Here is a 26925-nt window from a genome sequence, read left to right on the forward strand (position 1 = left end):
TCTTCCCTTAGCTGTCCTTTGACTGTAACCCTCAGGAGTCCTGACCCGCTTACTCTGTGACTTGGAATATCTTCTATGCCCTGCTGGGAGCAGCAGCTCATGCTCCGCCACGGTCTTGCCCTCCACATGGTTTGAGTTGTGGTTCTGTTTGAATTTCCCCACCCACTAGATGCCACATGCATTTCATCTTCCATGAATTTCTCAACTCTTCTGATTTGGCGATGGTACCCTTTATTGTTTTTGAGGACTGCTAGGCATTCATTTGGTTTTAAATTTACAGTCTGTGATTTTAATGGGGTTTTGAGAGAGAAGTAAATCAAGCTTAGTCAGTATACCATCTTAAAGGGAACTCTAGCACAGACTTCCAGTAAATGATTTTATCATAAGAGATGTTTCCTTTGTTTCGTTTTACTGGGAATTTGCATACATTCAGAATTAGGCATCAATTCTGAAAATCAAAGGAAATTGTGTGCAGAGAGGAATGTGGGAACTCCTGGAAAATTCCTGATGGATTTCATGTACAAAAACATGACATGTTATGATGGGTAAGACTTTCCATCAACTATAGTGTTTGAAATAAGCACTAAATACAATGTAGTTTTTAAAAAAGGCTTCTAATTATAACACTATGATATAGTGGTACTTGACAGTCATGCACCTAATAAATACTGCACTTTTGAAATGTGATTAGAATCCAAATCAACACCATTTTACTCTGAAGTCTCTGAAGTGAAGCATGTGGCAGGACATGCTAGAACTAACTTTTCTTTTTGTCCTTCCAGTGGAAAACTTAAGTTCTTTGTTTGAGCGAGTACTGTTGGGAATTTTTAAGTAAAAACAGGAAGCTAAGAATTCCATTCATTTTTGCCAATCTTTCCTTCTAGCAAAGTATCAATGGAGCATTAAATTTGCTTTATATTATTTTCCCCCCTCCCATACTTGGGTTACTTTAATGATTTTTAGCTAGTGGTGCAAATGTATTTAATTTAAATTATTTTTCAAAATAAAGTAATGACATGGGAAGTGAAGTGAAGTTGCTCAATCCTGTCTGACTCTTTGCAACCCTGTGGACTGTAGCCCACCAGGCTCCTCCATCCATGGGATTCTCCAGGCAAGAATACTGGAGAATACCTTCTCCAGGGGATCTTCCTGGCCCAGGGATCGAACCCAGATTTCCCGCATTGCAGGCAGACACTTTAACCTCTGAGCTACCAGGGAAGCCCCTAAAAATACATTAAAAAAGTACATATTGAAATTTAAATGTTCAAGTTATTTGAATAATGTCTAAATATCTTGTCTTTCCTCTAACATCTTTCTTTCCTTTCTTCTTTCTTTTTTCTCTTATTTCTTCTTCCATCTTTCCTTCCTTCCTCCTGCCATTCTCCCTGTCTCCCTGCTTCCGCCTCTTTTCTTCTCTCTGTTTTACAAGTGAAGTCCCTTGTCTTTGCTCAGGGCTCTGCTTTCCAGATTCTTTCCCGGTTTGTTCAACTGTGGCTCAGTTGATGGCTATTTCACCATATTTCTGTCTCTGGGCAGCAGTAGACTGACCACAGAATACTTTTCTATGAGGTTTCTTTCTTCCTTTAAGGATATGCTTGATTGTCCAGCTGTCAGCATGTGGACACTGTGCTGATTAAACACTAATGAGTTCAAAATGGGCCGCTGTTGCCAGTATCATTCCGAGAGCAGCACCATCTCTTGCTGGAATGTCTAACGTTCCCAGAGTCCCTTGCTCATGATCTGTTCGGTGTCTGTTTTCCTGGGGGAAGAGGAGTTCTTTCCCTGAATGATGTACTGATGCTTTGGCACATCCACAGAAGTACTAGAATCCTCCCAGTGAGGATGAGGTTGAGAGCACCACGTGGTATCACCCATTGATCTTGCTGTTGGGCAGCAGCATAAACACGAAATACCCAAGGGACATCATGTCTCTTCTCAAGGTTTTTCCTGGAATATAGGGATTTGAAGGGTTTTCTCTTCAATGACCCTGCACACCCTCTGCTAGAGATGCTACATGAGCAGGTACAGATCCAAGCAGTTATTTTCAGAAAGTGTTAAGTGAGGCCCCTGAAACTAAGACAGACAGAGAAATGTCAGAAGACTAGCCTGAAATCACAGCACATCCATTGGCAGAAATGGCAGCTTCTGTGTCACAGTTAGGGATGGAGTGTGCTGTTTTTTAGTTAAATAACCATCACAGGTTCAAAAGTGATGACTGTGGTTGTAAATCGTATGCTTATATTTTGGTAAGGCGATGGCACCCCACTCCAGTACTCTTGCCTGGAAAATCCCATGGACGGACGAGCCTGGTGGGCTGCAGTCCACGGGGTCGCTAAGAGTCGGACATGACTGAACGACTTCACTTTATTTTTTCACTTTCATGCATTGGAGAAGGAAATGGCAACTCACTCCAGTGTTCTTGCCTGGAGAATCCCAGGGACGGGGGAGCCTGGTGGGCTGCCGTCTCTGGGGTCGCACAGAGTTGGACACGACTGAAGCGACTTAGCAGCAGCAGCAGCAGCATTGCTGCTTAACAAGCTTAGCAACTTAAAACAGATATTATTATAAATTATTATATAATAAATATTATCATATATTATTTCAGTGGACAGTCTGATGCAGCATGGCTGAATCTGCTCAGAGTCTCACTAGGCTGACATCAAGGTTTTGGTCATACTGGGTTCTTACCTGATGGCTCTGGGGAAGAACCTACTCAAGCTTATTTAGGCAGCTGGCAGAGTTCATTTCCCTATGGCTGTAGGACTGAGGTCCTGCCCCTCACATCTCAGCCTCTAGAAGCTGCACCATTCCTTCTCTCCGGTCCCTGTATTTTCAAACCAGCAACAGTATACCCAATCCTTCAAAAGCTTGAATTGCTCTGCCTCTGCTCTGTGGCCCCAACCAGGAAAAAGCTCTGTGTTTAAGGGGCTCATGTGATTACATTGAGCCCACCCTTCATTTAACGTCAACTGATGGGTAATCTTAGTTCCGTCTGCAAAGTCACTTTTAATGAATAACATAGCACATTCACAGATGTGACACTAGAAGGGAAAGTTATGGGGGGCAGAATTCTGCTTATCCCAGCAGAGATCACATAGTGGGGGGATTTGAATGAGGTTTTGCCTCTTTAACCTCAAATGTTTGGACAACAAGCGTCATCGTTAGTGTGATCCGTTAATTATAAAGTATGAGAAAGATATTGCTGTAAATGCTTTGGGTATGGATAATCTGTAAACTGAGTAATCAAATCTTGTCTAAGTAAATTAGTTAAAATTTACATAATTATTTACATATAAGCACAAAGAAACACACATATGTATTCTCTTTATACCTTCGGTTAGTCTTGCTTCCCTGAAGGGTACATACCTCTTATCTATAACATGTAGGCAGGCATCAGACAATTGACAGGGTGTGTCTAAGGCTGATGGCTGGAGAGTTCCCTATGGTCTGCACTTACTGAGAATAGCTGCAGTTTACTGAGCACTCACCCTGTGCCTGCATTGTGCTCCATCTGCATGTGTTACTTTTGTCCCTGGAGTGATTCTATGATTCATGTGTTACAATCCTTATTTTGAGGATGAGAGAACACAAAACTTGCTGTTGTTAAGTCATTCAGTCATGTCTGACTCTGTGACCCCACGCCAGGCTTCCCTGTCCTTCACCATCGTAGCTTGCTCAAACTCATGTCCATTGAGTCGGTGATGATGTCCAACCATCTCATCCTCTGTCGCTCCCTTCTCCTCTTGCCCTCAATCTCCCCAGCATCGGGGTCTTTTCCATTGAGTCAGCTCTTAGAATCAGGTGGCCAAAGTATTGGAGCTTTAGCTTCAGCATCAATCCTTCCAATGAATATTCAAGGTTGGTTCCCTTTAGGATGGACTGGTTGGATCTCCTTGCAGCCCAAGGGACTCTCAAGAGTCTTTTCCAGCATCACAGTTCAGAAAGCATCAATTCTTTAGCACTCAGCCTTCTTTATGGTCCAACTCTCACATCCTTACATGACTACTGGAAACACCATGCCTGAAGCTACAGAGTCAAAAAACAATCACAGAACAAGGTTGATGGGGTAGAGGGAGATGTTACCTTGAAAGGAGCAGAGCATCAGTTGAGAAAATAAGCAGACTGCAACCAGATTCCTTCCTGTAGCATCCCGAGTGGCCCAAAAGAGCCGAGGGCATGAAGTGGGAAGCCCTTGCCTGGAGCCTGGGGTCTAAGCATTTACTTACTGCTCCTGCTGGCACACTTGACTTAAAGCTTCTATTTTAGGCCACTCTGTATCAGTCCACAGAGTATAATAAACTTGTGCCTTGAATTTTTAGATAGATACATTCTAAAAATATTAGATTTAAATTAAATCAGATTTTAAGGCCAGCACAGATACTTGGTATTTTAAAACAATCCGGCAGTGAATCCTTTTGTTGTATGAACAATGCAACTCAACTTCTGTGTTTTATAAATTTAGGTTCTACTAGAGTTTTCTGAAATTTAAAGTTAGACAACACTATCAACTGCGTTTTATTAGTTCTGTCATTGTTTCAGCAGTAGTGCCTGTTAAAATATTGCATCCTGGTCATAAAATACAACTGAAATCACTGGAAAATATAATACTGAGTAGATGAACTGTGACTATCATAGTTTAAAAACCACAAAAATGTTGTCTTTGTGTGTGAGTGTGTGCTCTCAGCTTCCTATATTAATAAAGATTGTTACCTTAGGAGAACTAATTTCAATTGCTTTCTCCAAAACTGGGACTCCATAGCATTCCTTAAAAAAAACAAACAAAAACCTTTCACTTTTAATCTATAATTAAAACCAAAGTTTTCTTTTAATTTTAAAAGCTTGTCCTTGAACTAAAATAACATGGAACATTTTAAAACATGGCTCCAAGTTACTGTAGATACATTTTATTTAAACCACAGAGACTGCAGTTAGATTTCTCAGTGCCAGACAGACTACAAATTATAACTGTAGCAGAAGTGACTATGAATTTCTGAATGTTGTAGTACCAGCAAGGCTGGTTGTTATTTTGGAGCCGTTCTTCCCTTTGGGCTCCGCTCATGAATGACTTAATCCCTATGTAAGATCAAATGTCATGCTTATTGCCATGCATAGAAAAAAACTGCGAAGCTTCCTTTGCGATTGCACAAATTCGGCATGCACCCACAGAGGAGCAAAGCAGTAGGGAGGAAGAGTCACAAACAGAACTTGTACAGCGAGGCTAGAACATGGTGAAACTCCAAAAGTCAGATGAATGATAAAAATATCCTTTAAAGTCTGATGCCTTTATTTATTATGGCAAGAAGAGGGGGATAATGTCCATGATTGAATTGTAAAAATATTTTCACTAAGGTCATTTTTGTACTTACTATTCTGGTATTTGGTTAGCAAATCTAATGCCACATTAGATTTAATAATATATTGTGTTGCTCTGTGTACTGTAGAAAGTGCACAGATATCTGTCATTTTATTAGATCCTCATTACAACTCTGTGAGGTAAAAGTGAGGATAATTATTTGGCTTTTCTCGCCAGGTGGGAGGGAGGGGGCCTGCTGGGGCCCAGCTACCTAATGGCAGAGCCAGAAAGAGGACTTGAGTCTTTCACTTCTCCTTCAGACTCTTTCCACTCGATTTTACGGTGTTTTCCATCCTGGTTAAGTGTACTCAGATTAAAAAAAAAAAAATCATTTATAGAATTGACCTCTCCAAAACAGTGACTCTTAACTTATTTGGAGCTGTTCCTCCTTTTGTACATGGACTGCTTTGAAAACTGGTTAAAAAGCTTTGGATCCTTCTCTAAAGAAAAGCACAAGCACGTCCCCAGCCTGCACTTCTCTGCAACCAGGGACAGCAACAGGGCTGACTCTGATTCTTTAGGTCCAAAAAGGACACGGTTCCTGCTGTGGAAGAGCAGACCCTTTTGAAGGTTTCTGACGATACCTGAGGGTTCTATCTTCAAAGCGTGTCGGAAACGTTTACTTTCCACAGTGCGTTCAGTCTGTGGTCATGCTGCCCTCCCACACCTGTGGTCCCTGCTCTTTATCACGTTGATTCTGATGTGCAATGTGGTCCTGTCCTCAGATTCTAGAAGATTCCACCCCCACCGCCCAACTCCCCACCCCCAGAAGGCATGTGTGTGTCCTGGACTGTGTGGAAAATTTGGAGAGAGCTCAGCTGATAGAGGGGAGAAGGCAACGGCACCCCACTCCAGTACTCTTGCCTGGAAAATCCCATGGACGGAGGAGCCTAGTGGGCTGCAGTCCATGGGGTCGCTAAGAGTCGGACATGACTGAGCGACTTCACTTTCACTTTTCACTTTTCACTTTCATGCATTGGAGAAGGAAATGGCAACCCACTCCAGTGTTCTTGCCTGGAGAATCCCAGGGACGGGGGAGCCTGGTGGGCTGCCGTCTATGGGGTCACACAGAGTCGGACACGACTGAAGTGACTTAGCAGCAGCAGCAGCTGATAGAGAATCTGCCTGCAATGCAGGAAACCCCAGTTCGATTGCTGGGTCAGAAAGATCCCCTGGAGAAGGAATAAGCTACCCACTCCAGTATTCTTGGGTTTCTCTGGTGGCTCAGATGGTAAAGAATCCACCTGCAATGAAGGAGACCTGGGTTCGACCCCTGGATTGGGAAGATCCCCTGGAGGAGGGCATGGCAACCCACTCCAGTACTGTTGCCTGAAGAATCTCCATGGACAGAGGAGCCTGGCAGGCTATAGTCCATGGGGTCGCAAGGAGTCGGACACGATTGAGCGACTGAGCATACCAGAGTACAGGAGGGCCTTACATTAGGGTGGTTGACCTCACTTCCTACAGAGCACTGCTTTCCTTGTTTCTAGGCTCTCCTTAGCCGCTGCAAGTAGAACTCACCCCTGCCTTCTCTGGCCCAGCAGCACAACGTCTTCCAGACCCATGCCTCCCCCTTCCATCTTTTCCTGCTCACTGCCTAACTCTCAAGTGGCTCCAAAGTCTCCAGGTTCTTTCCACACAGTCTAGCTCTTTCTTGCTTGTGTAATCTAGTTCTTCCTTGCTTTAGCTACAAAACTTCATCCCAGGCCTGCTGTGTGTACTCAGCCCCTCCCCAGGCGCTAAGCAAATCACAGGAGCTTGTAGTTCATACCTGTCACCTTCCTGCTAAGACATTTGTGATATGAAATGGCAATTAATTTTCTTATTCTGTGGTTGTTGTTGTTCAGTCACTAAGTTGTGTCCGACTCTTTGTGACCCCATGGACTGCAGCCTGCCAGGCTTCCGTGTCCTCCAGTATCTCCCAGAGTTTGTTCAAGTTCATGTCCATTGAGTCGGTGATGCTATCTAACCATCTCACTCTCTACCGCTGCCTTCTCCATTTGCCTTCTTCTTTTATACCTGTTCATTATTTCAGGGGTCTCAGCGATTTCCTAAAACCCCACTAGGATTGGAATACCATTTGGATATAGCTCTGGGGTTTCTGGTCTACTTGGGGTTGTGTGAGTTCAGGACTTAACTGGGGCTCCTCTTTGGGGTAGACTTAGTGATCAGATGCAGATCACCCTCATGCCCAGTGCAGGGTCCTCTCCAGTCGGGAGAGTTGGTGTAGAGGCCATCCCTGGGCTTCAATCCCCTGCTTGTGGACTACCTCGTTCCACTCAGCTGGCCAGACTAGAAACTGAGGATTGGTATCGAAACTTCTGGGAAAAAAAGAAGACAAATCAGTTAATCCAACAAAAGCCACTGTGATTCATGCTTGTGTTCTTTAAAGAGAAAATGATACATGTATTTTTCGGAGAAGTGAAAAACATGATATAGGAATAGAAAATGGCATAAATTGTGTAATAAGCTGCATAGTGATTTTAGAAAGGAGTCTTTTTAGATCATTCCTTTTTTCATTCGATTTAAATCTGAGGCTGTGTTATTCCGAGAGATGAATTCTCTTTGGCAGTGACGAGGTCCCCTCCTTGGTCTGTGACGTCAGAGGATTTCCTGCCATCTTCCTCTGTGTCAGGGTGTCCCGGCCTGTACAGCTTTGTTCTTGCTGTGACTCTGCAGTCCCAAAAGGTTTTTGTCTGACTTTAAAGCAGTGATATGATTGGGCTGGAATTTATCATATTTCTGAAGGAAACTCCAGGATCATGATGTGACTTGGTGAACACAGGTGTTAAGAAACTGACAGAGGTCTGGGTCTGGGGCGAGACCAGAGATGTTGTTATACCTACTGCTGTTCCTAAGTTGCATTGCAGAGGTAGAAATTCTAAAATTGGACACCGTGCCCTATCCACACCTCCTCCTTCCCCCGGTGGGGCACCACTCTCTGATCGATTGGAAGAAGGCTGGGAGGAAGCAGGATTGGGATGTTAAACCAAAGAAGTGACTTCAGACACGTTTTGTCTTGTCTCACTGGCTTTCCATGATTCGACTGGCCTCTGCAAGTCCTTCCTGCCTCTGTAGAAAGAATCAGCGAGGGTCAAAAATCACTGGGTTCACCTCTTTATTTTAACCAATGACCACTTGGGACAATTTATTTATAAATTTCTTTCCTGGCAAGGAAGGGATATCATAATATTTGACTGTATATCAAATAAATATATCACTAAAGACTTAGAGAATCTGATTTTGAGAAAGAACCATCCAGGACAATGATATTAAGTATAAATATGATTGCATGCCAGGTATAAGAAATAATGATGTCAGAGACAGAAAGATAAAGGAAACAATGAGTAACAGGAAAGAAAATCTGGTGGAGAAAGATCTGAGAAAACTTCATAGTGATGTGGAGAAAAGGACATTTGGAAAGGTGATTGGATTAAAAAGGAGAGAGCTAGGGGGAGAAGAGAAAGTCGGAACCTAACAGGGGGATGGGTCAAGTTCTGCCTGCTAAGAATCAGAGGATCCTTAAATACCAGGAGTTACTGGCAAGTTCAGGCTTCCCCGGTGGCTCAGTGGTAAAGAATCTGCCTGCCAATGCAGAAGACATGGGTTGGATCCCTGGGTCGGGAAGATCTCCTGGAGAAGGAAATGGCTACCCATTCCAGTATTCTTGCCTGGGAAATCCCCTGGATAGAGAAGCCTGATGGGCTACAGCCTATGGGGTCACAAAAGAGTTAGACATGACTTAGCGACTCAACAACAGCAACAACAGGCAAATTAGGCCTGAAAGGGCCCTTGACGAGGTTTGTGGATCTCATCTAGAGGAGCACTGCTGAGTCTTTACACTGGTATTCTTTACTTACCAAGTACTGAGGGATTTAGTTTGAGTATAAGTTTGTCCACTCTTCTCCCAGGGGCCTATGAGCAAGGTGGGCCTTTAAGGGAAGGCATCTTTAAGGGAAAAACAGTGTGCTGAAGTGCGTTGAGTCAGCACCCTCAGCAAACAGCTCCTTCTTAGGCCAGTACCAAGACCAAGATAGACTGGAAAGAAGAAATCTGGTCTTTGTGGCCAAAGTAGTGAATCCTTTCCACTGAGCCAGAGATTTTTTTCCAGTAGTCATGTATGGATGTAAGAGTTGGACTATAAAGAAAGCTGAGCACTGAAGAATTGATGCTTTTCAACTGTGGTGTTGGAGAAGACTCCTGAGAGTCCCTTGGACTGCAAGGAGATCCAGCCAGTTAATTCTAAAGGAAATCAGTCCTGAATATTCACTGGAAGAACTGATGCTGAAGCTGAAGTTCCAATACTTTGGCCACCTGGTGCGAAGAACTGACTCATTGGAAAAGACCCTGATGCTGGGAAAGATTGAAGGCAGGAAGAGAAGGGGACGACAGAGGATGAGATGGTTGGATGGCATCACTGACTCGATGGACATGAGTTTGAGCAAGCTCTGGGAGTTGGTGATGGACAGGGAAGCCTGGCATGCCTCAGTACATGGGGTCGAAAAGAGTTGGTCACGACAGAGCAACTGAACTGACTGACTAAGCCAGAGATTAAGAACAGGAAGCAGAATATATGGTGACCAAGCCAGCCCTAACTTATCTTCACCTGTTTCATTGCAGGGCAGCTCTGGGAATCTCTGTTTTCACAGGAAGTCTATAGCAAACTGTGGACATTTCTGTACTTTTGAAGATTCCTCAGAATTCACTCTCTCACTATGAGATTTAATGAATAGCTCACGTTGGCATTCTACAGAGTCTCTTAGAACTGTGCTGTTCGTATGCTAGCTACTGGCCACATAAAACTGTGCTGTCCATATGCTAGCTACTGGCCACGTGAGGTGACAGCCCTTGAAATGTGACCAGTCCAAAGTGATATGTGTTAGCATGGATAGGGGGAGGAAGGAAACATGGGAATTATCTCACGGATAATTTTTATATTGTTTCCATGTTGAAATGATAATATTTTGGCTGTATTGAGTTTAAGAAAATATTTTATTAAAACTATGTTTTCTTTTTCCTTTTCCTTTTTTCAGCATGTCTACCAGACAATTTAAAACTGCTTCTGAGGTTTGCATGTGTGCTGTCGTCTGATTGTGCTCTCATCTCATGTGATTCTCTTGGACAGCAGTGCCTTAGTGGTACAGGGGAGCGGGAGACGAGTGGGTGAAAGATGCAGAGATGACCTTAAGGAAGCTCTGCTGTCTTCAGGATCCTTCATGCATGTGGCCTCGAACCACAGCTGTCTATCAGTTAGTTCACCTTTGTCTTACTATTGCCGCCAGATCTCAGAAATCAATGTGAAGAACAGAACTGCTTTGCTGCCCTCCTTAGATTCTGACTTCCCTACAATATAGAGGCTGTCTCATTCACCTCCAGCTCCCAGCATAATCTGGTGTATGGTTGATTTTCTGTGTGCATTCAAGAAATACAGAAATACATAGCTGAACGGTACACAAAAATAATACAGGTTCTGTAGGTTCAGGTATATTAGCGAAGACCTTGTGATGGTCAGTGAACTAAATTGGGGAGAAAGCACGTGAAATTGGGAGCAAAGCTTTTTCTACAACACGTGTTAAATATTCAATGGTGGGCATCCGTGTCCCGGTCTTTCCAGCCAACATGTCTTTGAATTGGTTGGTATACGTGCCGTACCAGCTGTTAACTTCTTTAATAGTCTATGGTTGGAAGTATTTCTTAAGCTTTAAAAAAATTTCTTTAAATCAGTGAGGAGAGGTAAATAGTTTCCCTCTTCAGGGATAAAATGTAGGAAAACGTTATTTAAAAACTTTATAAATGCTGGCATCATCCACTTTCCGTTTTTTTTTTTTTTAATCTTTTATTTTGTATTGGGGTATAGGCGATTAACAAACAGCATTGTGATAGTTTCAAGTGAACAGTGACAGGTCTCAGCCATACATATACATGTATCTATTCTCCCCCAAACTCCCCTCCCATCCAGGCTGCCACATAACATTGAGCAGAGTTCCATGTATGGTACAATAGCACTTTCTCATTTTTTTAAGGGCACAAATTTGCCACTGGTTTAACCTGCTTACTTCTGATAGAATAATACAGATCCCAGTGTAATTTAACCTGTACCCATATGACATGAGTCACTGTGATTTCAAACAAAATTTTTTTAAAAATAGGATATAAGCTTCCACTTAGAAAAACACATTTGTTTGTTTGTTTGTTTTCTTTAAATTAATCTCCCTTGAAAAACAAATGAATTAGCTAGAGGAATATTTAGCGTAGGGCAGGAAGAAAGTTCTATTTTTCTTTTTTTGAAATTCAAAACTTAAGATATTTTTGCAGATATAGCCCATATTTAATGCTGCTGCTCCTGCTGCTAAGTTGCTTCAGTTGTGTCCAGCTCTGTGTGACCCCATAGATGGCAGCCCACCAGGCTCCCCCATCCCTGGGAGTCTCAAGGCAAGAACACTGGAGTGGGTTGCCATTTCCTTCTCCAATGCATGAGAGTGAAAAGTGAAAGTGAAGTTGCTCAGTCGTGTCCGACTCTTAGCGACCCCATGGACTGTAGCCCACCAGGCTCCTCCATCCATGGGATTTTCCAGGCAAGAGTACTGGAGTGGGGTGCCATTGCCTTCTCCGATATTTAATGCTACTGGTTGCCAAATGTTGCAGCAGTAATTGTCAAAGAGGGTAGAGAAACACTGGTGTGGAAGCAGGGGAGCTTCCACAACCATGAGATTGGCATGGTTGAATTTTTGTGCTTCTTTTACGTCTCTTTATGCATGTTGGGTTCCTGTCTCCTGATCCCCAGTACCACAGCCTCTGGCGTGGTGTGAGTGGCATTGACATATATACACTCACCATGTGTAAAATAGGTGGCTAGTGGGAAGCTGCTGTGTAACACAGGGAGCCCAACCAGCCAGCCAGTATTCTGTGATAACCTGGGTTGGGGGCGGGGCGTGGTGGGACAGAAGCTCAAGAGGAAGGGGATATATATATATATAGTTGTTATTCAATGGCTAAGTCATGTCTGACTTTTTGCGACCCCATGGACGTCAGGCTCCTCTGTCCTCCACTATCTCCCGGAGTTTATTCAAATTCCTGTCCAGGGGGCCAAAGTATTGGAATTTCAGCTTCAGCAACAGTCTGTTTATTCTGTGTATATATTCATAATCTTTTTGCTATCAACCCTCCATTGATAATGTTTTATTAACTTGAAAAGCACTTTATGGAGCAGGGAGGTAAGCCTGGGATGTTTGTGAGTAACAGATACTTTGTTCCAATTAGTTATATATACTTTGATTTTCCTTTTGGTTTTCCCCATGTAGTCTTTGAAACAAAATGTAATTACATGTATTGGTCTTGCTTTGTATGGTTGCTAGATTTTATGTAATAGAACTTCCTCACTTCAAAACCTTTTTAAAGGGAGTGCCTCAGGTTTTCTTCTGGTGTTTCTGTGAGTCTCAATTTGTATCTCAAATATTTTATTTCATTGGAATGTATCTTAGCTTGAGAAATGGTATAATACAGTGTAGAGAAAATGTCCAACTTAATTTTTTTCCATAGAACTACCTAGTTATTATGATATTGTTTATTGATCAATTTCTCCTCCTTCCCTATTTGGAAATACTACATTTTAAGCTGAGTCTATCTTATCTTTCTGTCTCCTGTGGAATTTTTTTTTTTCTCATGCTCCCATCACACACTGTCTCAACTACTGAGGCTGTAGAATATGTTTAACACCTGGCTGTGCTCATTCTTCCACAGTCTTCTTTTTTCGTAGCTTTTTTAGCTATTGTTGCTGGTTTATTTTTCAATATTAACTTTAGGATCAACTTGTCTCCTCAAAAAAAAATGTTATTTTTATTGGGATTGTGTTACATTTATGAACTAATTACAGAAAATGGACTTTTATTTAGGATGTAGAATCATGCTGTCCAAAACCTTGGTATGTTTGTTTAGGTCTCCTTTTGTGGTCATTGTTGTTTTTTAGTTGCTAAGTTGTGTCCTCCTATTTTGCGACCCCAAAGACTGTAGCCTGCCAGGCTCCTCTGTCCATGGGATTTCCCAGGCAAGAATCCTGGAGTGGGTTGCCATTTCCTCTGTAGGGGATCTTCCCAATCCAGGGATCAAACCCATGTCTCCTGAATTGCAGGGGGATTCTTTACCACTGAGCACCTACCTGCCCTGATCGCATGCGTACGTTCTAAGTCGCTTCAGTTGAATCCTCCTAATAGGTCTTGAACATTTCTTGTTAAATTTAGTCCTAGACATGTTATCTTTCTGTTGTCATGTTGTTGTAATCAGGGTCCTTTCTTCCACAGCTTTTTTAACTGTTGTTTTTACATAAGCAATGTTAACATTGTATGTTAATATTGTACTCTGCCACCACCGTGAATTTGCTTATCAGTTTGGGTAGTTTTTTCAGTTAACTTTCTTATATTTTCCAGTAATATAATTCTATTATTTTCAAATAGTAATGATTCTGCCTCCTTTCTAAAATTTCTGCCATGACGTTTTTCTCTGGCTTCTTGCCTCGATTGTACCTGCAGCTCCGTGTTAAGTAAGAGTAACGATGGGGCTCGTTCTTGCCTCGTTTCTGACCTCGCCGACCATACTGCTAGTGTTTTCCCATCACTTGTGATGCTGGCTTTTGGGCTTCCGTGACTGTCCTTTCAGATTATGGTTTTAGACTTTAAAGATCTGGGTCCAGATTTTCTTCTCTACCAGTAATTATGAATAACTAAGAAACATCTGGTAAATCATATAACTTTTTTGATTTATGTCGTATCTTTAAAATGAGGGAAAGAAAGATCCCAGTGTCTCAAAGCTATTGATGATAACTGTGAAAGCCCTTGATGAGCTGTGTGTGTAAACATGCCTTGTGACGCCGGTTTTCTCCTGCATGAATGTTTCCCTCCTGTAGGACTGCCTTCCCCTCTGTGGCTCTGAGCTGTTTTGTAATTCCATTCACAGCACAGTTCCTACACATACTCCAAGGCTGGAAAGAAAAAGTGCTGTTTGAATGATGAGCGAATTCCTTTGCTGACATTTAACCAAAATGTCTTCCAAACCTGAAGCTTTTTGGAAAGCTAAGAAAATGTTGGTCACCTTCTTGTAAAAAAAAAAAGTGAAATAAAAAATGTTTATGTACCTCAGCACTTCCTGACTGAGCTGGATGTGAGTGAGTGCACTGAGGTGGTGTTATTTTGTGGGGTTTCAGTTCTGGGAAAAACGAAACCAAAAAATAGAGGAAATTTTTCAAGATTTTTGGTTGTGAAAGCTTTCCCTTTTTTTTTTTTTTTTCTTTTTTTTCCTACTTCAGTTAGCATTGAGAGGGCCATATAAATTTGATTCAACGACAGATCTTCTGCAAGCTAATTCCGGCCAGTGACCCATAACTAAATTCTACCTCTCTGTGAAATTCTTTTGCATTTTAGATAATGAACCGAGTGTCTGGAGATGTGTGGGCTGTTCAAACATCACACTGCTCTCTGTAGCCTTGCTCTGGTGTACAGTATCTGGCATGTGTAGGGGTTTGTATTCCTTTTCCAAGATGAGTTTCCGTATTAGTTTCTGTGCAGTTATGTCTTGGTCCAATCTGATAAAATTTGCCAATTGACTTTTCCTTTGTAAGAAACCACCCACAAGTAGAGAGCTTCGTTCTTCGCTGGAAGGGTATCAGCTGTTCCTTCCCTCCGTGCTTGAAATGTACAATGTGTGGTTGTTGGCATGTCTTGCACGTTCTCAGAGAATCTCATGGACAGAGGAGTCCGAGAGGCTACAGTCCATATGATCGCACAGAGTCGGACACGACTGAAGCGATTTAGCACATGTGCACACGTGTTCTCCAACTCCGCTTACCTTCCTTTTTTAGATGGCTCTCAGGGCACCTAGATACTGAGGTGGAAAGTTCCTTTTTCAAGCATCAGCAGCCTTCCTCACCTGGCTTGCTAGTATCTCTGTGGCTCTGGAGAGGGCTCTGGTTTTGTCACATGGCTGGGCTTCGGAAGTCAGCCGCGTACTCCCTCATTTTCCTGGATTCTCCAGACTCTGACTACACATTGAATTTGAAGACTCTGCCCTTTCTGTCCATAGAATGATTGTGGGTGCAGTTTTGCACTAAAAGCTAATGAGGAGACCTTAACTGTTTTCTCTCACAAAGATTAGTCTGAAGGCACTCCAGCATGTGTTCTGGATTTGTTAGCTGATCTTGAAAGGCAGGCACGTTTGGAAGCATATTGCTTCTTTATTTATATATGCAAAAGCATCATTTGTGAACCTCAAAGCCAAAGCATCATGGGCAAAAACAATGGAGAATGTGCTTTGAGGTCCGTCAGTGGATTCAGTCCTTTCAGGAGGAATTTGGAAACCCTGTCTCGTTAGGCGTGAATAGCAGCCACTCCAACAGTAGCAGTACCATTGTTTACATTATTTCACTTCACAGAGCGCTTATCAAACCAAAATAGCACATTAGTATAAAAGCCAAAATAGAGAGCATTAAATGAATCACTCAAGAACTAACCCTGTTACAGACAGAGCCTGAACTGCTAGAGGGAGCTGGCCCAGTGAGTATCCGTGGCCCCCTTAACACACCTAGCAATTCCAAATGAAGGGCCCCATCCCGAGGGTAATTCAGTAATAAGACAAGAGTCAGGGAAGAAAATGTGTTAGTTTCAGCGGGGAAAACACTTCATAATCATATAAAATAAAGTGAAGGACATAGAAGATGACAGTATGTATGCAGTGCATCTCTTTTCTCGTTAGATAAACTTGAGAGGACAGAAAGCATCTTCCCTTGCTCACTACTGTATTGTCGGTTGTTGGCAAAATGCGGCGAAGATCTGCTGACTGATGCTTCATTGATTGATCGCTGGGGAATTTAATGAATACTTCCACCTCTGAGACAATCTTAGTTTGGAGAGTGTGTATATCTTTTGTTATGTAAATATAACAGCAAGCAAAGTAAATAAGATGGGCCAGCATCAATTCTTAGGTAATCAGGAACAGACTCTCTGCCATGCAAATGGTTTACATTACCCCCAAAGCAAAATTTCGCATTTAGTGTAAGAAATAGTGGTAAAACACTGAGCTTTTGCTTTCTACCAATTGTGTAAACATTACTCTAACATGTAGTTTCTGGAAATAATTTAGTTAACTCCTATTTTTATATGCATGTTCTGTTCTGGAGACTTTGTTGCAAAAATACTGATGGAAAGTTTTTTTCTTTAAGTGACAGTTTGTTTACAGAAATTCCTTGAAATCTTGATGGTTATTGAAAAGACTGAAATAGATGTTGCCTTGAAATTGCCTGTTGCAGAACAACTCCACACCTCCTGGGGCAAGGCGGCACTTTTTTAGTAAATCACCTGAAATCCGTGAAGGTCATGGACACTGCTCCCTCTGTGAAATGAAATATTTATGTTCCAATCCCAAAACATATTGTGGAGCATTTTGGTGTTTTAAGTGGAGGGTACATAGTAAATTATTCCAAAATTATGGAGGCCAAATGTCATTCCCTCTAAAAGTTTGTGTAATATCTATTTATCTGTGGGCAGATGACTATTCAGAGTAATCAGAGGCAGACTTTGTCGAGTTAAGTCTAAGTAAACACAGCTGAACATAAGCAAGTTGGACTATAAGAGTTTTTTGAGCTTTGCCAATAGCATATGACCTTGGAGAATGCTGCTGGGTTTTTTTTTTTTTTTTTTTTTTTTTTTTTTGCAGCAATCTGCTTTCAATGGAAAAAAGAATTCTTTTTGTTTCAAATTAACAAGTGATGATTAGAAGCTTGTTATGTTCTAATTTTTAGATGCAAGACAGATGAACATCACGCACGTACCCAACAAAAAGTCATCCTCCTGAGGGAGTTAACTTCCCGCTTAAGGAGCTCAACTTAAACTGTGCGAGTGGAAGCCAATTAAATGGTGTTCCTTTTGAAAAGAAAACCTTTTTTGTTGTTGTTTATTTGTATTTTGGTTTTTGTCTTTGTGCTGTTTCAACAGATTAAAACTGGCTCCAAATGCCACTGGAAAATGGACTTTATTGACTTATCCATTCTCTAAGAAGCATCTGTCCTCAATAGCGAAAAAACTTTGCCTTGTCAGTAACTTTCGGTTCTCAATGGAAATTCTCATTAAGTGCTTTATGCTTTTCACAAGTCCTTTTATTCCTCTGTGTTTTTTTAAATACATTTTTTTTTCCACCTAACCTAATACGTTCTTCTTTTAGCCTAGTATGGAATCCAGTGTTACATTTTTTTTTAAGGGCACTTCATGGTTAAAGTTCCCATTAAATATTTCATGTTAAAAGGTAGACTTGAAGTGAGAAGTTTGGTAAAAGATGGATTAGTGTAGATTTGCCTTGAAACTCCTAGCTTTTCAGAGTCCTTTGACTGGCAGGTCGCCAGGTGCATAGGCTGCTCTTGTCTGCTCCTTCATTGAAGGAAACTGTTTTTTTCCTTCTCACCCTCTGGATGTACATTTCCTTCTGAAAGTACATGTAGTGTGGATAGAAGGCATGACTCATGAAGACTGTAAAATAATCCATCTTTCGAGACTTCTGTGTTGGAGATTGTTTTTTAAATTACGTGTTGAATAATATTAACCAGCATTTGGGAGAATATTTAGATATCTGTGCTAAAATGTCATTCTGTAGCTAGATTTATGTAAGGCCTGTCCGTATTCATTTATATGTACACCTCTCTTGGGCTTCCCAAGTGGCCCAGTGGTACAGAACCCTCCTGCCAGGGCAGGAGACTCGGGTTTGGCCCCTGGATCAGGAAGATCCCCTGGAGGAGGGAATGGCAACTCACTCCAGTAGTCTTGCCTGGAGAGTCGCTTGGACCGAGGAGCCTGGCGGGCTACAGTTCATGGGGTCGCAATAGTTGGATACAACTGAGTGACTGAGCACGCACGCACACATACCTCTCTTACCTAATACTGTTCAGTCTGGATGTTAAAATGAATATTTTGAGGAGGAAACACCACAGTGTTCCTAAATATGTTGCTAAGCAGTGCAGCCATGCTTCTTTCTTTACTGTTCAGGGCGACATCCTATGCTCCTGACCACATCCACATGTGAAGGTCCTTAAAGCACCTCATGTTCTCAGCATGTCAACATCACACTCATGACAACCTGTCTCCTCCTGGGTGAAACACGTTCTTCCTCCTTCAATCCCTGGTTCAGAGACCCACCATCCTCCCAGTCATCCAAGGCAGATCCTGCCTCCTGCTCCCAAACCCCCTCTAGCCATTCAGCAAGTCTGCCCCGTCAGTTCAGTCACTCAGTCGTGTCCGACTCTTTACGACCCCGTGGACTGCAGCACGCCAGGCCTCCCTGTCCATCACCAACTCCTGGAGTTTACTCAAACCCATGTCCATTGAGTCAGTGATGCCATTCAGCCATCTCATCCTCTGTCATCTCCTTCTCCTCCTGCCTTCAATCTTTCCCAGCATCAGGGTCTTTTCAAATGAGTCAATTCTTCGCATCAGGTGGCCAAAGTATTGGAGTTTCAGCTTCAGCATCAGTTCTTCCAATGAATATTCAGGACTGATTTCCTTTAGGATTGACTGGTTGGATCTCCTTGCAGTCCAAGGGACTCTCAAGAGTCTTCTCCAACACCACAGTTCCACTGTGTGTTCTTAGTCACTTCATCATGTCCAACTCTGTGACCCCATAGACTATAGTCCCCTCAGGCTCCTCTCTGCATGGGACTCTCCAGGCAAGAATACTGGAGTGAGCTGCCATACCCTCCTCCAGGGGATCTTCCCAACCCAGGATTTGAACTTGGGTCTCCTGCATTGCAGGCAGATTCTATACCATCTGAGCCACCAGAGAATCCCAAGAATACTGGAGTGGGTAGCCTATCCCTTCTCCAGGGGATCTTCCTTATTCCCAGGGTTCCTCTTCTGTTTTGATGTTCCTGCCAAGATCCTGCCTGGCTCCTCTGACCCCATCTTCCCCTAAGGTAAGAGGGAGCATTCTGAAATCCAGATCTGATCGCGTCACTGTTACATATCCTTTGGTCATTCCCCATGCCTTTCCCCGGTGGCTCAGTTGGCAAAGAATCCTGCAATGCAGAAGACCTAGATTTGATCCCTGGTCAGGAAGATCCCCTGGAGAAGGGAATGGCTACCCACTCTAGTATTCTTGCCTGGACAATCCCTCGGACAGAGGAGCCTGGCGGGTTACAGTCCATGGAGTCCCAAAGAGTCGGACATGACTGAGCGACTAATACTTTCACTTGGATACCTTTCAGGATCAAATTCACATTCCTGCTCTTGGCGTCCAAACCCAGAAACCCTCAGTTCCTGGCCTTTATAGTCTCTCTTGGGTTGTTTCCCACCTGACCCTGCACACACCCCGTATTATTCAGCTGCACCAAAGATAGAGCTCCCCGAAGGGCCCCGTGAGGGTGTCCTCACCTGTGCTTTCACAGATGCCCCTTTACCCGGAACGCCATCCCCCATCTTCACCTCGGCCTCTCCTGCCCATCTTTCCCCAGCCTGTGCTTTCCCATCTGTCCTGGGCCTGATGCCCAGATGATGGTAACACTGGCTAGGCCTGGCATGAATAGAGGAAGAGGCTTGCTGGACATACCTGCCCAGCGCCTCTCCTCTGCTGCCCAAAGGGCATTGTCTCAATCAGAGCTGCTTTCAGGAGCACTGTGCCCCTGCCCCCACCATCACTCCCTCAGCACTTCCCACACTGAGCTCTTGTCCTTTACTCGGTAAACGGTGAGCTGCGTGGGGATGAGACCCATTTGTAATTTGTGGGATTTCTAGGGCCTCTCATGGTGCCTGATGGCCAGGGTGCATTCAGTAAATGTTTGCTGAACCAACCAGTAAACCCCTAAAGTAGTGAATGAAGACCCCATGAGAACAGCCCAGTCCGCTGAACTTAAAAGTGAAAGATATGGCTTCTAGTACCAGCCCTATTGGACTTCCCCCAAGGCTCAGACAATAAAGAAGCCGCCTGTGATTCAGGAGACATGGGTTTGATCCTTAGGTCAGGAAGATCCCCTGGAGGAGGGCACAGCAACCCACTCCGGTATTCTTGCCTGGAGAGTCCCATGGACAGAGGAGCCTGGTGGGCTATGGTCCATACGATTGCAAAGAGGTGGACATGTATGAAGCAACTGAACACGCACGCACGCACACGCCAGCCCTATCGTGTACTAACAGCTTAGCCTTGGACCTGTCAGTCAGCTTTTCTGTTTCTCAGTTATAAAATGGGGAAAATGATGTGTGTGCACAGAAAGGAAATGAGATTAATTGCACACTTATGACTTGCAAAATGCTTAATAAGTATTGTCACCACTGTGAATTGTGTTAAGTTGATCTAGACCTTAATTATGCTCCCAAAAGGGATGGGGGGTAAAATGTGTACAAAGTGTAATTTTCCATTTGACATTAAAAAAAATTTTGGTTTTTACTTGGATAAGTTCAGCTTCACTGCAGTGTTGTTATACACTGTCTATGAAATCGAGTATTTCGCATTCTTCTTTGCAGTGGAAAGAACTTGTTAATGAATGTTGGTCTCTTTGTAAGATATCAGGAGTATTGAAATAATCGATAATTCTTGCTCCAACCTAAAAATTTAAGGACACTGTGTACAGCTGTTTAGAATGAAGCAGTGAAGGTCTTTTAGGTAATGTATGTTTTAAGTTGTTATTTTTCCCTTGTGGAAGTACATCAGTTAGCTCGTCATAAAAAAAATTTTAATAGCAGAGATTAAAGACCTGTCTTTTAAGAATTGGGCATTCCCAAAGGTGTTCGCCCACATCCCAATGTTATATTCTACCTTGAATAAAGACCTTCACATCTAAAACTTTTTCCAAGCCAGTAAGAGCAAACTACTCCAGCATACCTATTTGATGGCATGGGTAACATGTGTGAACTGCCAGTCCAATAACAGCCACATGCACCAACCCCAGAAATGACTAGCAAAGACCAGTTGCTGACATAATCCTGGAATTTGCCACGGGGTATGCTTATTCTCACTCTCCTAATGTTTTTCATATTATGGCTACTAAGCAACGGAAGTGACCTCCAAGCAGACTGCAAAACTGAAGTCTCCATGACATGCAGTCTTGCCCTTCAGGGAATTTTCCACACTAGAGTGTCATAGACATAACATGCCTGCCCTTGACCTGGCAGAGACGATTCGAATACAAAGACTATGCTGGACTGCTGTGTTATTCGTTATCTGTTCCATTTCAGGGTGAATCTTCCACGTGCACCACTAACGGCTGCCACTACAAGAAGCATATTTGCCAAAGTGAAATAATTGTAGCTGCTCTTTATTGAGAACTCCTGGCTGCCTGATGTTTTGTAGTGAAACTACTACTAATTTCTACAACAGCCTTCATTGTTCCCTGTTTTGTATCTATTTACACATGAGAAAAAAAAATGTCACACAGAGATATTAACTGACTTGCCCCAAACCACATGCTAATAGGCAGCAGCACTGGCATTAGGACCCCCAGCTCTCTGGTTCCAAATCTCCTCTCTTCCCAGCACACCTACTTTTGGAGGAGTAACATGTGGTTAAGTGAATTCCACCCTCCCCAGGTCACACTGATCAGCAGCCAACAGGTGCACTCAATCTCTCAATGCAAGATAAACCCCCAAAAAGGCACGAATCCCATTAAAAGCAGCTGTAGGAATTTGAGTAACTAATTGGTTATTCTCCGTCTTAAAGATGGCTAATGTTAGCATGGAATTTCCATTTGAATAATTTTTCAATTAATCATGAACTGGGACTCCCATTTCTAAAGCCACCTTTTGACAGATGCTTTCAACGCTTGCCCCACACAACTCCCGTTACCTCCTTTTTTTCTCCAGTGCAAAAATAATCATCTTTTTTTCCATTTCTGGGCCCACTTTCTGCTTTTCCTAGCCCTCCTAATTATTATAATGATGATGACTATTCATGTGAATAATTTCAGTGCATTTTCATCATTACATGCCCTTCATTTCTTTATGCTTCTCCTATGGGCTCCTATTAGTGTTAGTCTCTCAGTCATGTCTGACTCTTTGCAACCCCATGGACTGTAGCCCGCCAGGCTCCTCTGTCCATGGGATTCTCCAGGCAAAAACACTGGAATGGGTAGCCATTCCCTTCTCCAGGGGATCTTCCTGACCAGAGATTGACTCTAGGTCTCCTGCATTGCAGGCAGATTCTTTACTGTCTGAGCCACCAGGGAAACCCATGAGCTCCTATAAATCAGCACAAATACACGTTCCTGAAAGTATTTTTGGGCATCCTTTTGTCCAAATAAGAATCTATATGTTGTCTAATAAACTATCTTATAACTTTAATATTTTTAATTTTTAAAAATTAATCTCATGATTTTATTATTTTTCTAAGCAGATCATTCTATTTTTTAAGTTGAAGTATAGCTGATTTACAATATTTATATTAGTTTCAGGTCACAGCATAGTGATTCGTATTTTTACAGGTTATCCTCTATTACATTAACAGTTATTACAAGATAATGGCTGTATTCCCTGTGTCTACAGGGATTATATATATGCTGTATATTCCCTGTATTTTATATACAGTAGTTTGCACCTTTCCTTCCCCCACCCCAGGTTGCCTCTCTTCCCTCCCTGTCCCCTCTGGTAACCACGAGTTCGTTTTCTGTATCTGTGAGCCTGCTTCTGTCTTGCTGTACACATTTGCTTGTTTTATTTTTTAGATTCCATATATAAGTGATATCGGGCTTCCCTGATGGCTCAGTTGGTAAAGAATCTGCCGGTAATGCGGGAGACCCTGGTTCGATTCCTGGGTAGGGAATATCTGCTGGAAAAGGGATAGGCTACTCACTCTAGTATTCTTGGGCTTCCCTTGTGGCTCAGCTGGTAAAGAATCCACCTGCAATGCAGGAGACCTGGGTTCGATCCCTGGATTGGGAATATCCCCTGAGAAGGGAATGGCTATCCTCCAGTATTCTGGCCTAGAGAATTCCATAGACTGTATAGGCCATGGAATTGCAAAAAGTTAGACACGACTGAACAACTTTCACTTCACTTCGTAAGTTTTACCATTCAGTATTTGTCTTTCTCTATAAGACGATTTTTATAAACCTCCTAAAGTAGATTGAAAATCAGCTAGATAATATATATCCAGTCATCTGAGTTAAATTCCAGTCAGATATTAAGAAGAGGTGGAAAGAATACACAGAAGAACTGTACAAAAAAGATCTTCACGACCCAGATAATCATGATGGTGTGATCACTGACCTAGAGCCAGACATCATGGAATGTGAAGTCAAGTGGGCCTTAGAAAGCATCACTATGAACAAAGCTAGTGGAGGTGATGGAATTCCAGTTGAGCTATTTCAAATCCTGAAAGATGATGCTGTGAAAGTGCTGCACTCAATATGCCAGCAAATTTGGAAAACTCAGCAGTGGCCACAGGACTGGAAAAGGTCCGTTTTCATTCCAATCCCAAAGAAAGGCAATGCCAAGGAATGCCCAAGCTACCGCACAGTTGCACTCATCTCACATGCTAGTAAAGTAATGCTCAAAATTCTCCAAGCCAGGCTTCAGCAATATGTGAACCATGAACTTCCTGATGTTCAAGCTGGTTTTAGAAAAGGCAGAAGAACCAGAGACCAAATTGCCAACATCCGCTGGATCATCGAAAAAGCAAGAGAATTCCAGAAAAACATCTATTTCTGCTTTACTGACTATGCCAAAGCCTTTGACTGTGTAGATCACAATAAACTGTGGAAAATTCTGAACGAGATGGGAATACCAGACCACCTGACCTACCTCTTGAGAAATCTGTATGCAGGTCAAGAAGCAACAGTTAGAACTGGACATGGAACAACAGACTGGTTCCAAATAGGAAAAAGAGTACATCAAGGCTGTATATTGTCACCCTGCTTATTTAACTTATATGCAGAGTACATCATGAGAAATGCTGGGCTGGAGGAAGCACAAGCTGGAATCAAGAATGCTGGGAGAAATATCAATAACCTCAGATATGCAGATGACACCACCCTTATGGGATAAAGTGAAGAGGAACTAAAAAGCCTCTTGATGAAGGTGAAAGAGGAGAGTGAAAAAGTTGGCTTAAATCTCACCATTCAGAAAACGAAGATCAAGGCATCTGGTCCCATCATTTCATGGGAAATAGATGGGGAAACAGTGTCAGACTTTATTTTTTTGGGCTCCCAAATCACTGCAGATGGTGACTGCAGCCATGAAATTAAAAGACGCTTTCTCCTTGGAAGGAAAGTTATGACCGACCTAGATAGCATATTGAAAAGCAGAGACATTACTTTGCCAACAAAGGTCCATCTAGTCAAGGCTATGGTTTTTCCAGTGGTCATGTATGGATGTGAGAGTTGGACTGTGAAGAAAGCTGAGCGCCGAAGAATTGATACTTTTGAACTGTGGTGTTGGAGAAGACTCTTGAGAGTCCCTTGGACTGCAAGGAGATCCAACCAGTCCATTCTGAAGGATATCAGCCCTGGGTGTTCTTTGGAAGGAATGATGCTAAAGCTGAAACTCCAGTACTTTGGCCACCTCATGCGAAGAGTTGACTTGTTGGAAAAGACTCTGATGCTGGGAGGGGTTGGGGGCAGGAGGAGAAGGGGACTACAGAGGATGGGATGGCTGGATGGCATCACTGACTCGATGGACGTGAGTCTGAGTGAACTTCGGGAGTTGGTGATGGACAGGGAGGCCTGGCGTGCTGTGATTCATGGGGTCACAAAGAGTCGGACATGACTGAGTGACTGAACTGAACTGAACTGAATATATCCAGTTACTTAGAGTATGAAACATAAGAGAAATACCCTATGGACTGACTCCTGTTCTCCTCTTGTGCTGAGGGCTGTGTAATTAAATGCTGCCCCAGAGCCCAAGGAACAATGGCTCACTTCTTCCTGCGTGTTTGTAATGTCCCCTGTTCAGCTCCCATTGTGGGTGGCCTGGGAAGGATGGATTCTCTTCTTGTGTTCAGTAGATGCCTTCAGCTTCCCTGGCTTGGGACCCACGTGCAAACCGTATGTGTAGCAGAGCGTGGCTCACTCCTGCTGGCTTTAACTGGGGTGTGTCTAACAGGACAGACCGCTGACATAGTGGAGGATGCAGAGAGCAGTGCTATGGCACGTTTGTAGTTTCAGGAGCCTTCACAGCTCTGCTGTTTTTGTAAGTGTTCTGCCCTCAGATCCAAGACCGGTCCCTTCTGTTTCCCTGTCTAGAAGTGTGGAGCAAGTGACTAGAATCACTACAAGGGAGGGGAGAGGCCACCTGCCTGCAGGAACTTGGGGATTTTGCAAGGAATTACGATTTTCCTGCTGTTAGTACCTAAAGAAGGAGCAAATTTTTGTCCTTTCATGATGACAGTATATAGTTTGTTTTCTCTTGATTATGAGAGGCAAGCTGTTTATTTAGTCCTTTGATTCAAAGCAATGACTTCAGTCTTCTTCACTCTGCTCACTCATCACCCATTTCTGGCTGTCTAGAGATTTAATACTTAAGTCACTTTTGGGTATGTATGATATATCTCATCACCAAATGCTGAAGTGTGACTAAGTGGATCTGATTGGTCCTGGAAAGGTAACTTTTGTTTCTCTTCTCTTTTTTTGCACAGCTTTCTGCCTTTCCCTCTCTCTCTCTTTTATTTTAAAATTAGTTTACACAACTGATTGTTGAAACATATTTCTCTCTAAAAGTCATCAAAAAGTATGTTAAAGGGTAAAAATATAATAGCAGAGGATTGCTTCTAGTCCAAAAATAATATTGAATTCATTGTCCTTTTCTCTAAATCAGTCACTTTTAATGATTAAAACAAATATGTTTTCTCTCTATTTTTGAGGTGTCATTTTACTTATAACACAGGACTTCCCTGGTAGGCCTGCAATGCAGGAGACACCAGTTCAATTCCTGGGTTGGGAAGATCTGCTGGAGAAGGGATAGGCTACCCACTCTAGTATTCTTGGGCTTCCCTAAGGGCTCAGCTGGTAAGGAATCCCCTGCAATGAGGGAGTCCTCGGTTCAATCCCTGGGAAGATCCCCTGGAGAAGGGAACTCATTTATAGAACATTGTGAACAGCAGCTGCTGAGCATTTAAATATATTTAAATCATGCGAGCATGCCAGTCTTCTGTGTTTAAATTTCCATGAAATGGCTGTGCAGAAACGTTTCTGTATATTAAGCTCACTCTTCTTTCTGATGATCATCAAGCACTTGGATTTTTTCTTTTTAATCTAAGATCCTAAGAGTGCTCTCTTTACAGTTTCTTTGCTTCATGTTTAACTACTGCATTTTTACTATCTTGTGAGAGAAACACCCCCTTGGAGACTGAACTTCTTCAGGCTGTGGTGTGGAGCCTGTATGTCTAATTTGGGTCAGCATTGGCGGGTGGTGGTCCCAGCACAGGAAGAACCCATGTGCTCTGCAGGAAGAAGGAACCCAGCTCGTTCTCCAGCAGATACTGGCCGAGGGTTGTTTCCAGTTTTCGCCCTGCCCCTGGATCTCTGGGGGCTTCGAGGTGACAACCTCGAAGTTGTACTTGGATCCTTTTCAGCCCTTTGAGTCAGAGTCTCTGCCATTTCTGCTCTTGTTCAGAAGCAAAGT

The 26925-nt window shown here is 42.8% G+C and overlaps 1 protein-coding gene across 5 annotated transcripts in view; it reads left to right on the top strand.

Annotated features, from left to right (window-relative positions):
- The window catches only part of MKX (mohawk homeobox), a 72921-nt gene that overhangs the window by 30019 nt on the left and 15977 nt on the right, over positions 1-26925 (top strand). Inside the window, exon 6 of one of the 5 annotated variants that reach the window (XM_055544030.1) lies at positions 10387-10990. The exons of the other annotated variants lie outside the window; for them this stretch is intronic. Coding sequence (XP_055400005.1) covers positions 10387-10520 — 134 coding nt within the window. The 3' untranslated portion in view covers positions 10521-10990. Of the gene's footprint in view, positions 1-10386; positions 10991-26925 lie in introns of those variants that run through there. 5 annotated transcript variants of the gene reach the window in all.

Source organism: Bubalus kerabau, chromosome 13 (assembly GCF_029407905.1).
Source record: "Bubalus kerabau isolate K-KA32 ecotype Philippines breed swamp buffalo chromosome 13, PCC_UOA_SB_1v2, whole genome shotgun sequence".
Taxonomy (NCBI): Eukaryota; Metazoa; Chordata; class Mammalia; order Artiodactyla; family Bovidae; genus Bubalus; species Bubalus kerabau.